This window comes from Rattus norvegicus, chromosome 8, assembly GCF_021556685.1.
Source record: "Rattus norvegicus strain SHRSP/BbbUtx chromosome 8, alternate assembly SHRSP_T2T, whole genome shotgun sequence".
In the NCBI taxonomy this organism is placed as follows: Eukaryota; Metazoa; Chordata; class Mammalia; order Rodentia; family Muridae; genus Rattus; species Rattus norvegicus.
Window position 1 is genome coordinate 25,694,001 of NC_141541.1, and position 12,916 is coordinate 25,706,916.

The 12,916-nt window shown below is 49.8% G+C and overlaps 1 protein-coding gene across 1 annotated transcript in view; it reads right to left on the minus strand.

The window, feature by feature from the left end:
* The window catches only part of Dnmt1 (DNA methyltransferase 1), a 45,965-nt gene that overhangs the window by 14,921 nt on the left and 18,128 nt on the right, over positions 1-12,916 (minus strand). The window contains 11 exon segments of the mRNA NM_053354.3: positions 44-231; positions 523-674; positions 1,456-1,548; positions 1,757-1,875; positions 4,264-4,373; positions 4,448-4,528; positions 4,620-4,665; positions 4,914-4,978; positions 7,876-7,954; positions 9,070-9,110; positions 10,622-10,706. Coding sequence (NP_445806.3) covers positions 44-231; positions 523-674; positions 1,456-1,548; positions 1,757-1,875; positions 4,264-4,373; positions 4,448-4,528; positions 4,620-4,665; positions 4,914-4,978; positions 7,876-7,954; positions 9,070-9,110; positions 10,622-10,706 — 1,059 coding nt within the window.

The following is a 12,916-nucleotide window of genomic DNA, read 5'->3' on the forward strand; positions in this document are numbered from 1 at the left end:
TCTCAAGCTCAAGCCTCCCACCCGAGTCTTGATACATCCTTACCTCTGTCCCAGCGAGACACCAGCCAAATGGATCAGGGACCTCATACAGGGAGACAAGAAGATGGGCGTCTCATCATCGTCCTTAGCGTCGTCGTAACTTTCTACCTGGCTCACCACAAACTGGGCATGGCGTAGGAGGGAGTCCTCGGTGAACCGGTTCACATTGATGGCAGAAGGAGGAACAGTGGTCTGTAGGGGAAGAAAAGATCATGTTTCTAGTATTTCGCGTCCTTGTAACACTAGGGGATGGAGAGCCTAGTACAGCATGCAGGCTAGGCAAGCAATGTACGACTGTACCATTAAGCCACAATGTGCCTCAGCCCCTCACTGAGGAACTCTAGGCAGGGGCTCTACAACCGAGCCACGCCCCCAAGCCTGCTTCATTCATCCGTCAATCAAAACCCTTCTAGTGGTAACAGAAGACTGTGCAGATTTTTATGTGGATCCAAACCTACCAGAGAAGGCAAAGTTCTCACCCACCTCGATCTTATTGATCAAGTCTTCATAGACAGCGTCAGGATTGCTCTGCAAGAACTCGACCACAATCTTGCTGATGTAAATTTTCTCCTGCATCAGCCCAAATATTGGTGCATACTCTGGGCTGGGCTCCATCAGAAAGTATTCAGCAAATGCTGGGAAGAAAACATATGACCTGGGTTTTTTAGAGAATATGGATGATCAGTCCAGTTAGGATGGTTAGCATTTTACCTGTTTATATAGACAGCTGCTTGGTTTAAATAATGGGGTCTTGCCATGTTGCCTAGGCTAGCCCTAAACTCCTCCGCCTCCTGAGTATCTAGGACAACAGGTATCAGCTTTGTCCAGCAGGTAAAACATTAAAAACAGCTGTTTCAGGGCCAATGAGATGGCTCACCAGACAAGGGTGCCAGTTTGCAAGTTTGACAACCTGAGTTTGATCCTAGGGACTCACAAGGTAGAGGAAGATCAACTACAAGTTGTCCTATATGACCCACATGCATGCTATGGTGCACATAGTAAGTGTAGAAAAAAATTTAAGGCCATCTCAAAACTGATGGCCTCCAAGATGAACACAGGGCAAGCATGAATCTACCAAGTTTCCAGAACAGAACAGTCTACAATTTATCCTACAACCAAAAAAAAAAAAAAACCAAAAAAACAAAGCAAACAAAAAACCCACAACCAAACCCCAAAAGCCCAACTTCTCCATTAGCTAGTACCACTCGGGCCAGAAGAAAAGGGAACTTAGCTAGAGCTGGGACCCATTCAAGTTGTAAGCATTTGACTATTGTACAACCAGAGGATCCACTTCCAGGCCGGTTACGATGAACGCCAGTCACCAGATCCCGCCAATGCTAATGACCCCTCTGCACAAAGCCCATTGAGCCCAGGCAGCCAGGAGGCTCCAGGACACCTGTGACTGCAGACACTCACCGGTAGAAAAGCCAATGAGCGCCTTCTCGCCACCGTCAAAGCCACTGATCCACCACTGATTGATTGGCCCCAGGTTCTTGCCATTAACACCACCTGTGGGAAAGTCTTTCTATAAGAAACAGACTAAACATGGCGACTTGTACCTCCCATCCCTGCCAGGAAGACCCAGCCGGCATGCTGCCTCTCCAAGATCTTTCTGCAGAACTTTGAGCTCTCCCTTGAAGCAGTACCTCCCATGGGATATCTTGCCTCCAAATTTGCTTGCTTCTTGAAACAACCCTTGTTTGAACATTTCACCTACCTTCCACAGACGGATTTTCTTCATGAATTGCTTTGGCAACACCAGAAAAGTAGAGTTCAACGTTCTTCTCAATGAGACCAGTGTCGACAGGACACAAGTGACCGCGACTGCAATACACACTGAACAGACAACAGACATCACTTTACCACCCAACCCAACACTGAGGGCCATGTTGGTCTTTGCCAACACTGGTCTTCACCCAATGGTGACTCTCACTCCCCTCTCCTGTACTACAAGCACACACGGTAACGTCAGAGGGTTCCTTTGAAGCTGCAGCTGTAAGCGGTTAGCTGTGAGCTGCCCTATGTAGGGATCAGAAACTGGAGTTTACTCTCCAGACTAAAGAACACCGTAGTACCAGGCCTGTCACTCAGCCAATGCAGAGTCCCTTATGTCTCCCAGCTTCCAGCACAAAGGTTGCAAGCCCTCAGCATCTTCCCGCACCAGGGAGGTGGCCATAAAACTCAACTGAGGGAGAAAGCCTGGGCTCAGCTGTGAGGGTGCCACAGTGAGACTCACAGCTATCTACAGGGCAGGCTTCAAATGGCCCCTTGGAGGTTCTCCTGCCTGTGAGGGCCTAGCCCTCTAGATCACTGGCAGACAGAATCCTCTATGGGAACCAATCTCCTGCGGCAGAGAGAGAACAGTCACCATCCAACTGGTAGGGAGGACAGTCACAGCCACACTGGGGGATCTTGACTCAAATGGCTCTAGGTACTTCAGCCCATGATGTGTTCAACATCAGAGCACCCAGGAGTTTAATGCCTACTGCGATGCCAATGGGTGCTCCTTCCACCACATATAGCCCAGGACTTGTGTCCAGCCTGGTCACATCCTAGCCCTGATTCTCCACTAGCCACTATGGCCTCTACGTTTACTGCCTGCTCAGTTCAGGCCCAGGTGAACCTTCAGGCAAACTAAGCACACCCAAGGCGGCTGCCTCCTCCTCCTCCACGTCAGGCCTCCATTCTGACTGCAACTCTGCTTTTGCCATTTCTGTCTCTCCATTTCCCACTCCTTGATCCCCTCCCCCTGCGGCCCAGCCTCTCCTCACTACTGAGCTGTTAGGCGGAGTATTGTTAACCAAAACCCCACAGGAGTATTGTTAACCAAAACCCCACAATCCCAATATCGAGCATGAAAAATACATAGCACACAAGCACACAAGAACTGCCATTCTGCTCCTTTCAAACAAATAAGAGATGCTGTCTGAGCCAGAGATGGCGGGCACGCCTGTAATGCCAGCACTTGAAAGGCAGAGGTAGGAGGACAACCAAAAATTCAAAGTCAGTCTGGCTTGGACGGCTGTGTCGGAAGCAGGAGACTCTGAACTTGGTGAGCATCATTTCAAGATGAGGGTCCCATCTTGTGATAATACACACAAACACTGCAGAATCACCCAAGTCCAAGTGCCTTGGGGTTGCAAGTATTAAATCATCTGTGAGCATTCACTCGCTGTTTCTCTGTGACAAGGCAAGGCTCTGAGGAGCTACGTCTGTGGAGCTGGCCCTCTGCACAGAGCTGTTCTTGTGTGAGCACAAGGATGAGCTTCAGAAAGGCACAGACTAAAGATTTAGCTTACAGACTGCACCAACCACAAAGCAGCCAACAAACCTGGGGGCGTGGCTTAGGATGAGCTCGCTTGCCTAGGGCCCAGAAGACCCTAGGTTCCCGATCCAGCAGTGAAAAAGCATCAGAACAATAACGAAGCTTTGTAGCCAGGCACAGTGCTGCAAACCTTTAATGCTAGTATGAGCTGAGGCAGGCAGATCCAAGTTGAGTCTAGCCTGATCGATTTAAAGAATTCTAGCCAAGGCTACATAGTCTGAATCGTCTGAATCCTGGTTTCAAACAGAAAAAGGGGAAAGGGGAGAAAGAGAAAAACTAAGCTCAGTGGTGGCGCACCTGGAATTCAACACTAGGGATGAAAGGAGTTCACAGACAACCGGATGACACAGTTAAAGACCCTGTCTCAAAAACCAAAAGCAGGTCTGGAGGTTCAATCCCACCTTCAACCCCAGCACTCGGGAGGCAGAGACAGGCAGATCTCTGGGAGTTCAAAGCCAGCCTGGTCTACAAAATGAGTTTCTGGACAGCCAGGCTACACAGAGAAATGCTATCTGGAAAAACAAAACAAAAAAAGAACCAAAACAAAATCGGGCTGGAAATGTGGCTGAGCTGGTGAAGTGCTTGCCTAGCATAAGTGAGCTCCGGCTCCCCGGAACTGCACAGAAGAATCAGGAGACCAAGATCATCCCCGACTACCTATCAAGTTGGGAGGCGGGGCTGGGCTGCATAAGTGAAACCCTATCTCAAAAACAAAACCAGAAAACCCAAACAGCAGTAACAAAACGGACTCTTGTGGCTCATGTCTACCCAACCTTAACGAGCCTTTTGGCTATTTAAAGGACGAGCATCACGAGAAGGCCTGTGGTTAGGACCAAGGATTATACCTGGATGCCCCGAATATAGGCACCAGGACATCACCACAGGCAGCTGGTGATTACCTGAAGAAAGTGAACTTATGCATGGGAGAGGAATCATAGGTCTCAAACCAAGACGAGTTGGAGTCAAAGACGGACAGTGCCTCATTGGTCAGCATCTGGGGTTCATCCACCTGAAGGACAGGGGACAGTGAGACAGGGGCACCAGGCGGCAGGGGATGAAGGGTAAGGGCAGAAAGGGACTCACAGCATCCACAGGGTGCTGCTGGTACTTCAGGTCAGGGTCATCTAGGTACTGGCCACACTCAGGGCACTGTGGCGGGTTGAGCTGTGGAAGGAACAGGTACAGCCTGAGAGCAGCCCCCACCATCAGTGAACTGCTGCCCAGCTGCTGGCCCAGTTCCTGCAGATACCCTTACCTTTGGGATTGCACTTGCTTTGCCCTGAGAGGCTTTTCTCTCCACTCTGGAAGGAAGCGCAAGGTTATTGGTCACTTCATCAACTTGAAATACACACCACAGTCTTGCACGATCTCCCTAACTTCCCCCCCAACCCCCCACTTGCACGTCAGTGAGGCCTGAGGGACCCTCTGCCAACGTGCCCAGCAGAAGCAGAGACTCCTGCTGGTCTGCAGTCCCACAAGAAACTCAAGACACCACGGCAGTTCACTAACAGCCATCTCTCGCCCCTCTCTCTGTGACTAAGATCATCACCTGCTCTGTACGGGAATGCTGAGTGGTTCCGGCTTTTTACGTGTCGTTTTTCGTCTCTTCTCCTCCTAAGCAAAGGGAGCAAGAGGAACAGAGGGTCAGGACATCTGTTTGGATAGCACTTTAGGGTTAAGAACTTACGTGATTGTCACACAACTCAGGAAGAACAGTCAGGTAATGAGACCCAAATTATGCCAAGGTCCAAATCCCATGAGAAGTCTGCCCTAACCCCACCACTCAGGAGTCTAGGACTGCGAATTGAAGTCAGCCTGGGATACTTGGTGAGGCCCTATTTCAAAGAAAGAAGCTGGGCAGTGGTGGCACATACCTTTAAATCCCAGCACTTGGGAGGCAGAGACAGAGACAGAGGATCGGAGTCTGAGATCAGCCTGGTTCATAGAGTGAGTTCCAGGATAGAGAAACCCTGTCTCAAAAAACAGTGAAAGAACAGGCAAGCTCCCCTAGCATGGACACATTAGGAGCCAGGGCACTTAGGGAGGTAAGCAAGGTTTGACAAGGTGAAGCAGAGAGGCCCTGGTCCAAAAGCTATACCCTTTGGTTTGGTTTGGTTGAAATACAGTTTTCTTTGTGCAGCTCTGTCTGCCCTGAACTCACTCTGTAGACCAGGCTGGCCTCAAATTCAGAGACTGGCCTGCCTCTGCCTCCCAAATACTGGGATTAAAGGTGTGCACAATGACAGCTAAGATAAACCCACTTTTGTGGGAAGGACATCAGAGCCCAGTGTCTTCCTGTGCTAGGCAAGGCTACAGGAGACATGGCAACATGGGTGTGGTCTGGGAGCCAGAGCAGCCTCTCCAGTAGCTACCTGTGGGGTTCTCCTAAATGAGGGCCTCTTGAAATCATTAAGTTCAAAAGAATACCCGATTTCCTGGAGATGCCCATCAGAGGCACCACCAGAGCAAGGTGATGCAGAGAAATCAGTTCAATTCAGAATTCCTTTCATATGTAAAGAAGTCAGGTGGCTTCTTTGAGAGTCTCAAATTACACAGAGCAGGCCAGATCAAGAGATCTGCCTGCCTCTTGCCCTTTGGATGTGGGACTGTAGCTGCTTTCCCCTCAACTTTTCCCCCTTTGCAATGCTGGGTCTGGAATCCAGAGCCCTTGCATAGGCCAGATGACCAGAGTGGCCTCACGAGCAGTAACTATCCAGAGGTTTGCTGACCCCAGACACCCACCATCTCAAGCAGCAAGAAATAAATAGGATTCAAACTTCAAACACAGGCTACACACAAGGACAGAGGTGTAGAATAAATCCCCACAAATAAGAGAAGGGCAGAAAGATCTTCTTGCACTTTGCAGCTTGAGTGACAACACTGTCCACATCCAGTGGGGCCTGAGGTAAACCCAGACTACAGGGGAAACCGAAAGCAAAGAATGAAAACTCGAAGTCAGAACGGATGCTGCAGCTTGGTAGCAGAGAACCGGCTCTCACCCCTGTACTTAAAGACAAAGGACACCAGGGGTAACGATGGAGGAGCCACTGTGCCCGAGCCTGGGCTAAACCCTCAGCACTGGCTCACCGCTTCCAGAATCCCGAGAGCACCAACAGCAAGAGATAAGCCAGAGAAGCAACAATGCAGCTGGAAAACCACAGGACGTTCCACAGAATGATGCTCCGGTCAGCTGTGGACCATAGGTATGACAGCGGTACAGATCTGGTCATCCAGCAACTTTGTTTCTGTCAACTATATATGCCACCATTTTTACTTGTCAGAGACAAAAAAAAAAAAAAATCACCTAAAGACTAATTTCCTGGAACATTCCTGGAAGCAGCACATAATTGGACATCGTCTAGAGATCTTGAGTTCATGCTGTGAAATGCAGCAGACAGGAAGCCAGCTGACATGGGACACACCTGTGTGCAACACTGGAAATGCCAGGCGTGTTCAAAGGAGACCTTGTCTTAACACAAATCCTGAGACCAGGAGTGTGGGAGCGGACCTGATGTGCTGGTGTTTTATGCATGTATTTTCAGAGCAAGTTCTCACTTAAAGAGATTTTAAAATTACATTTGTCTATTGTGCGTGCACGGGTATATGTGTGGGTGTCCATATACTGTGGCATGCATGCAGCAACTGAAGGATGACTGCTGGAGTTTGAGGTCAACCAGGCCGTGTCTCTAAAGAATAAAATAGCAGTGAGGCTGAGGACTTGGCTCAGTAGTTAAAAACACTGACAGTTCTCTTGGAGGACCCAGGTTCAAGTCCTAGCACCTACAGCCAGTTCCAGGTGAACTGACACCCTCTTCTGGCCTCTGTGTGTACTACACAAATGTATGTAGGCAAGACACACACACACTCACACACACACACTCACACACACACACTCACACACACACACTCACACACACACACTCACACACACACACACTCACACACACACACTCACACACACACACACTCACACACACACTCACACACACACACACTCACACACACACACACTCACACACACTCACACACACACACTCACACACACACACTCACACACACACTCTCACACACACACACTCACACACACACACTCACACACACACACTCACACACACACACTCACACACACACTCACACACACACTCACACACACACTCACACACACACTCACACACACACTCACACACACACTCACACACACACTCACACACACACTCACACACACACTCACACACACACTCACACACACACTCACACACACACTCACACACACACTCACACACACACTCACACACACACTCACACACACACTCACACACACACTCACACACACACTCACACACACACTCACACACACACTCACACTCACACTCACACACACACTCACACACACACTCACACACACACTCACACACACACTCACACACACACTCACACACACACTCACACACACACTCACACACACACTCACACACACACTCACACAAGAAGTTAAGAGCCCAAGCGCTTACCCTTTCGTCCTCATCTTTGCCCTCGGGAGGCTCTGGAGTGATCTGCTCTACTTCTTCCTTGGGTCTCCGTTTGGTGGCTCTACAAACAAGGAAGACACCAGAAGTTAGCTCTGAAAACCAACTCCGGCATGCCCATTCCTGAGAATGGCACGGGCAGGTGAGACGGCCTGGAGCCTAGGGTGCCTCACAAGCGTGAGGACCAGAGTTTGACTAACAGAATCCACAAAGGCTGGCACAACGGGCACATTGCCACAATCCCAGTGCTGGAGAGGGGGACAGGAGGACCCACAGATCTGCCAGCTAATATAAGCACATCCATGAGCTTCAGGTTGAGTGAGAGCCTGTGCCAACCCCTGGACTACATACACACACATGCACTGTCATATTATGGTAGTTCACACTTTCGACTTTTAATATTTAGCAGGCAAAGCAGGATCATGAGTTCCAGGGTAGTCTGGGCAACACATTGGGACCTCTTGGTAGCGTTAGATTCTCAGTACTAACAAGAAAAAACACAAATCAAGAGGTTGGAGAAATGGCTCGGCCATTGAGTACCTGCTGTCCTTCTAAAGGACCCAAGTTCAGTTCCCAGCACCCATGACAAGTCAGCCCATGCTAGCCTGTGACTCCAGCTCCAAGAAATCCAACAACTCTTGGGGCCTGAGAGCATTTCATACGCATATCAAATCCATCATGTACATACAAATAAAAACTTTTTTTTTTAAATCCAGAGGTCTGAAGAATGGCTATAAGCACAGGCTGCTCTTCTGAGGGCATGAGTTCTATTCCCAACACCTGCATGGGATCTCATCTAACTCCAGCTGTGGAAGAGCGGAGGGCACTGCACATACACAGTGCATAGACATATGCGGCTATAGTGTCCATATACATAGACTTAAGTTCACAGTGGTGCATGCCTGTAATCAACACCTCAGGGAAAGTAGAGGCTATGGATCAGGAACTCAAGGTCAGCATGGGCTCCATGAAACAGTTCAACACTCTCACCCCTAAACCAATGATCATAAGGACTCTGAAGGCAGGATTCCTTCTGAAAGGCTTGCAGGTGGCCCGGGGAACCCTCGCAGGCTGAGCTAGGCCCAGCTGCTCTGGTCTCCTTGTCTACTCAAGTACTCTCCCTAGCAGAGCCTTTTGGAGTTAACAGGACAGCAAGGCACAAGCACTTTTGACACTTACAGATCTCTGGGCTGGCTTCTGGGCCTGGAACTTCTTTTGTCCTGAGAGCAAACAGTGGAGGAAACAGAAAATGACATCGTTATTCAGAGGCCAAGCAGGGTGAACTTAAGAAGAGCGCAGGCTCAACACCAGAAACCGCTTTCTCTCCTGGGCCAAAATGGTGAGACCAGAGGCTGCAGGATTGTACTTCCTACTTCTCACAGATCGACAGGCACTAAAGAACTTTCTAGTCACCATGGTCATGCTGTGTCCTAGCACTTGGAGGATGAAGCCTGAGACCTTGCCTTAAAGACAAAACCACAGCCGAGCACGGTGACAGCATCTTTAATTTCCCTTGGGAGTTGTGAGTGGGTCTATGCACATCAGTAACTTAAGTGTCAGTCTCAATCCTCCCATCCTACCACAAGGCAGCTGTGAGGCACTGAGGGCTCCACAGTGAGCATCTATTCCAAACCGAGAGCCAGCCAACAAGAAGACCCAGCATCTGCAAACAAGCCTGACAACTGCAGGGATCCACACGGTGGACAAGAACCACACACACCATGAAAATAAGATGGGACACAACCAAAAGCTCTCTGCCCTGAGGCAGGCAACACTGACCATGCCCAGTGCCCATGGCATCTGGGCAGACAAACATCACTGCACCTGGGCAATTATCAGGGCTTCTCCCATTGCATTCGTAGACAAGCAGCGAGAACACTCACAAGCCTGCTCACCTGGGCTCAAGCTCCACTCTACAAATCTCCATGGGGAGGAAACCAGGCGGGCATTTCTCAGGCATCTAAGGTGGACAACCCGAGACATGAGTATGTGGCCTCGCCTACTGCCCTGGGGATCTAGGGAGCAGGAACCCAGACTGAGCACTGTGGGTGCCTATCAGAGGCCTTGGCATCTAGGGCAATCAGTCTTCCATGTCCCTGAAGATTCAGCCAAGCGCAGATGCAAGAGGCTCAGAAAACTGTCCTGGGCCCACACAGACAGTCCTTTCCCATCTCCTAAGCAGCACTGTAACAGAGTAAGCAGCATTTACTGGGTGCTGGGTAACACGTGCACTGGAGGGGTTTACGGAGGGTGTGAGGACCCAGGCAAACACTGGGTTGTTTGATCTCAGCACACGTTACTGAGAACCCTTGCACCACCATCTAACTGCAGGCTTTAGCGCTGCAGGGAGGATTTCGGTTGTTCTGAAACAGTTTACAGCTCGGCTGATCCTCATGATTAGAATCCTAAAGAAATGAAGTCTTGATCCTGCCCTACCGTTGCTGAGATTACAGTGCTCCATTTTGCCTGCCTTGTTTAGGTTGTGAGGATACTCGATTGAGCAAGTAGAGGGGAGAAAGACAGTCAGGAACTGAACTTAGGACTTCAAGGAGCAGGCAGGCTTACTGAACTGACAGGCTCAGACGTGCAGTGGACAACACCCGAAGGAGACCAGGCAAACCTGCCCGGGTAGTGAGAAGTAGATTCTGCACCCAGACCCCTGCCCAGCACCATCTCTGCCAATCCAATGGCGCGCGCACACAGCGAGGCCCACTTAAGATAAAGACTTTGCCTTTTCATCGTCATCGTCCACATCCAAGTGAGTTCCTGGCCTTGCTTCTCTGTCTGGGTCCTCCCTTGATTTCCGCCTTGATGCTCTGCCACATAAAAAAAAGCAAAATAAAGATCTCACATGAACACAGTCAAATGAGGGCTTAAATGTTTCCTCTCAGTTCAAGACCTGCCACCTTTCCTACCCTTCACCTGCTCATCTTTTATGATTTTATATTATTTGTGAACCAGGGCTCAGGCCCAGTGGATCATGAGCTGATGACAAGTATTCAAGCAGGCCCCACCAGATGTCTGAACAGATAAAAGCCCGATCTCAGTTCCATCCCCACAATCCACAATGGGAGGAGTGAACTGAATCCTGGGAGCTCACCTCTAACCTCTGCAGGCAAGACGTAGCATGTATATATACTCAGATAAACACTCCTGTACGTCCATGCACACCCTGAGTCTATCAACCACACCGCCTGGCTCTTCAAGTGAATGATGAGCGGAGGTGCCAGGGGTTTAAGACAAACCACTAGCAGGTCTTCATTGGCAATCTCGAGCCTGGCAGGACTGTCTGCACCTGCCCTGTGAACGTTGCTGAGACGGAATGAGTGGAGCGAGGCCAGCGTCAGCAACACAGAAGGCTGGCCTCAATCAGGAGCCCAGTGGTCCTTACTGTTCTGCACCCACCCATGGGGGGGGGGACGTCATCTTGTACTAGGCTATCCTCTAGATTTGCACAAGTCGGTGGGTATTAATAGAAGCTTTAAAACAGACAAACCCCACTATCTCTGAGGCTGGGAAATAGCTCAGAAGAGGACGAGTTCAGACTGCCCAGCATCTACACAAACACTGGCTGGGAAGGCCTGCATGGCATCCGCCCGTGACTCCAGTGTTTAGGAGCATGTGAGCCCAGCCCTGTAGTGACCTCCTGCCTGAATGAGCATAAGCATGCCAGTAAGAAAGGCACCTATGTCAGGCTCTGGCTACTGTACACGCACATGTTAAGGCACACATCAAAAAGATGGGGTTGGGGATTTGGCTCAGTGGCAGAGCGCTTGCCTAGGAAGCGCAAGGCCCTGGGTTCGGTCCCCAGCTCCGAAAAAAAAGAACCAAAAAAAAAAAAAAAAAAAAAAAAAAAAAAAAAAAAAAAGAGGATCACCTACGTGGATGCGAGAGGACAGGCCTGAGATTCCTGTATTCCAGATGCTGAGGCAGGAGATCAAGTCTGGGGCCAGCCTGGATTATATAGGAGAGCCTATCTATTACCCCCCCCCCCCCCAAACGAGCCAGGCGGTGGTGGTGCACACCTTTATTCCCAGCACTCGGGAGGCAGAAGCAAGCAGATCTCTATTAAGTTCTACAGAGTTCTAGGACAGCCAGGGCTACACACAGAGTCTCGAAAACAAAACAAACAGAATCAAAATTAGTATTAAAAGCCAGCACTAGTTGCTTGTGACGTCCTACAGCCACAAGATGTGCTCAGATGGACTAAGTCACAGGACAATTAAGTCAGCCCACCATCTGCCAGGATCAGCTACCAGTTTGTGAGCCTCTGTGAGCTCAACGGTTGCTGGGCTTTGGAAGTGTCAGTTAACTTATACAACCACTCAGTCACATGATGGACAGCAGTGTGACCACTGAGGCAAGGTCCGAGTAAGGAGAAGGTCACAGGCTAGTAATGGTGTCAGCCTTTGCTAGGGTAGGCAGACTACCTTTTGTTATTGAAGCACGTCTCTAGTCCCGGCTGGCCTGAAACTTGGCTGACTCAGAACTTAGAGATACACCTCTGTCTCCTGAGTGCTAGGATTAAAGGAGTGCACCACAATGCTCATACTTCTTACTGATTTTTCTTCTCTTTTCTTTTTGAAACAGTGGCTCACTGTAGCTCAGGCTGGCCCTGAACTCATGGAAACCTTTCTACCTTAGCCTCCAATACAAGATGAGGTTACAGATGTGCCCCATCATGGCCAGCTCGGTTTGACTATAGTTTAACTATGAGTCACGTATGAAGTCAGGAGACCACCTTCATCATGTGGGCTCCAGGGCTTGAGCTCAAACTGTCAGACTTGTGCAGCAAGCCCTTTCACCCAGTGAGCCACTGCACTGGCCCTTGGTCTGCTTTTCAGCTATTAGTAGCTTATGCATATGGGTGCTTAGTCACCATGTATCTGCACGAGTGTGCCGAGGACTGACTGTCTGACCCCCTGGGATCTGGAGTTAACCCCCCCCCCGGGATGTTCTAGAAAAGCAGCTAGTGTTCTTAACTGCTGAGCCATCTCTCCAGCCCGGCTTGGTCTGGGTTTTCTCA